Genomic DNA, 2,267 nt, shown 5'->3' on the forward strand with positions numbered 1-2,267 from the left:
TGTTCGGGACCGGCTGGGATATTTCTTCGAGAATTAAGTAGTGCCACCGTTCGGTCTGATATCCAGTGCTTGAGTGCGCCTGGTTGGGTCGTGCCACAGGTAAAATTCCCAGCACTATGCAAAGAGGTGGCAATCTCGTCCCAGTATGAGTTCACATCTGACGGTGGAGCACTTGGAAGAGACTCTAGAAGACGATTCTTGTAAGTTCGCCTGACATCCGGATTATGTAATTTACAGCTGTTGGTGCATTCAGTAGAAATTGAATACCCAACGCGACTCCCCCGGAGGCTCACAAGCCATCCCTTGGTTACGCAAATGGTACCATTCAAAGAGGGAGAGAGATGGAAAAAGTGCGAATTTACCGACCGAAAGGTCCATGATTCGAATCCGACCTCTACCTCTTGACTTCCCCTGTCTGGGCTTGGTAAACCTGGCAGTATGCCAGCCCTCGTGCTTCCTTCGGGCGGCATGGCAGTTAGGCACCGAAAGGATGCTACAGCTGAACGACTACTCAAAGAAAATCAAGCTAAATGATGGAACGCCCTTGTCAAAGAGGAACGGTACTCAGAAAAAGTCAAAATCGGGGCAATTAGCTGCGGCGCGTGCAATAAGTATACCGGCTGAAATATAATCACCTTGCCCTAGCCTATGTGGGGAAAATGTGAAAGCTCAGGTGGCTGTCCGAATCACAGAAGTCTCGATCGCCACTCACGTCTCAAGATTTGAGGCCATTTTCGTTCAGGACGCCGGTCAAACACTCCACTGTAACAGGGGTCAGATTGTCAACAGAACGGTATTCAAACCAACCCTATTGAAGGACACAAGTAAACAACTGTCTTGAGGCTCTACAAGATGAGGCTGTAACCTCATCCGTCAGAAAAAGCCACTGAGATAGGGGAGTCTACCCTCAAACGCTTTTCATTGGTGAACCCAGAGAACCCGTCGATTTATTAAGGGACAGTATTACTGAATGACTTCCGTGCCCTATCCCGACTGTCTGTTGTTTGCTTAGGAGGCTCCTCAACATTTGGTCTGTTCGAAGGTGGCCTCAAGACTCCTTTAGGTTCAACTCAAGCTGGACATCGACATATAGACAAAAGCAATGGGCTATGTGGTTACGGGCGACTCAGTCAGCTGGGTCTCTATTTCAACGACCCAGTTCGAACCCCGTGTCTTCGAACCACCTTTCCGCCCTTGTCCTGATAATCTACATACAGGCGATTTCAGAACTAGAAACTGAAAAAAAGGAGAAACATTTGACTTTTATTGGTGCCAATCGGTTGAGGCTTGCTCAACTGACAGGGACTGAAAACCTGGGACCTGAGCCAACGAACCCATTGATGTGCGAGTTTTGGTGGCCGAAACGCCAGCAGCCAATTCTGACTACCTCCATACTCTCTACCATGTATGCAAGCGGTTGGTACACAGCTTACCGGGAACCCATACATATCGGCTCCGTAATGGTCATCGGGAGGCTGAAGATCGATACATGCACTTCCAACGAGTACTTTAGAAAACGCATTGGGACAGAACAACTGTTCAACCAGAGGTGTGCACCATCGGAGGTTCTTGTTGCAAGCTTAGAAGCCGTCTTGCTAATGTGCTCTTTGTTGAGTGGAGCATTTGTTATCAAAAGATGCCGAAATTTTGCCCAGTTCTACTTGAAACCAAATTGCAAGAAATTAGTGAAATACATTCGGGGATAGTGCCTACTTGACGAGTCCCAAGAAGGGCGAAACCGGTCTTGGGCTGTCGACGAATTTGAGCAACCTTATGAGTAGTACATTACGAAGATGTGCTTTTTGTTGTGTAGATCATTTGGTATCAAAAGATGTCGGAATGTCGACGAATTGAGCAACCTTATGAGTAGTACATTACGAAGATGTGCTTTTTGTTGTGTAGATCATTTGGTATCAAAAGATGTCGGAATTTAGTCGAACAAAAATTCCAATTCAATGGAATGATCACTTGAATAAAGTCGTCATTGGTCGGGTAGTGGGAATTGATTCAGAAAGTGTCCAGAATCTGTGCAGTAATGACTGCCCTACCAAGTGATTCGACCAAAATTACTTGCATGCCTATATTCGATCAAAGATGTCGCGTTGTTGTTCGAAAATAGCAGAGAATTGTACCTTCGGGCATGTGACTGCATTCTGTTGCATGAGTACCATTGCGCTGGCGATAAGGGCACCTTGGCGTACAAACGGCACTGTACCCTCACAAAGAGTATCCAGAAGAGTGGTCGCCTCCTTCAGTGCGGTACCCGC

The 2,267-nt window shown here is 46.9% G+C and overlaps 1 protein-coding gene across 1 annotated transcript; it reads left to right on the forward strand.

Annotated features, from left to right (window-relative positions):
- Nucleotides 1–1,109: 1,109 nt before the first annotated feature.
- On the forward strand, nucleotides 1,110–1,706 carry T265_09250 (hypothetical protein; the record flags this gene model as incomplete). The annotated part of the gene is made up of 1 exon (XM_009175281.1): nucleotides 1,110–1,706. The coding sequence occupies one exon, from the start codon at nucleotides 1,110–1,112 to the stop codon at nucleotides 1,704–1,706; it is 597 nt and encodes a 198-aa protein (XP_009173545.1).
- Between the last annotated feature and the right edge of the window lie 561 nt (nucleotides 1,707–2,267).

The sequence above is a fragment of the Opisthorchis viverrini genome (assembly GCF_000715545.1).
Source record: "Opisthorchis viverrini unplaced genomic scaffold opera_v5_270, whole genome shotgun sequence".
NCBI lineage: Eukaryota > Metazoa > Platyhelminthes > Trematoda > Opisthorchiida > Opisthorchiidae > Opisthorchis > Opisthorchis viverrini.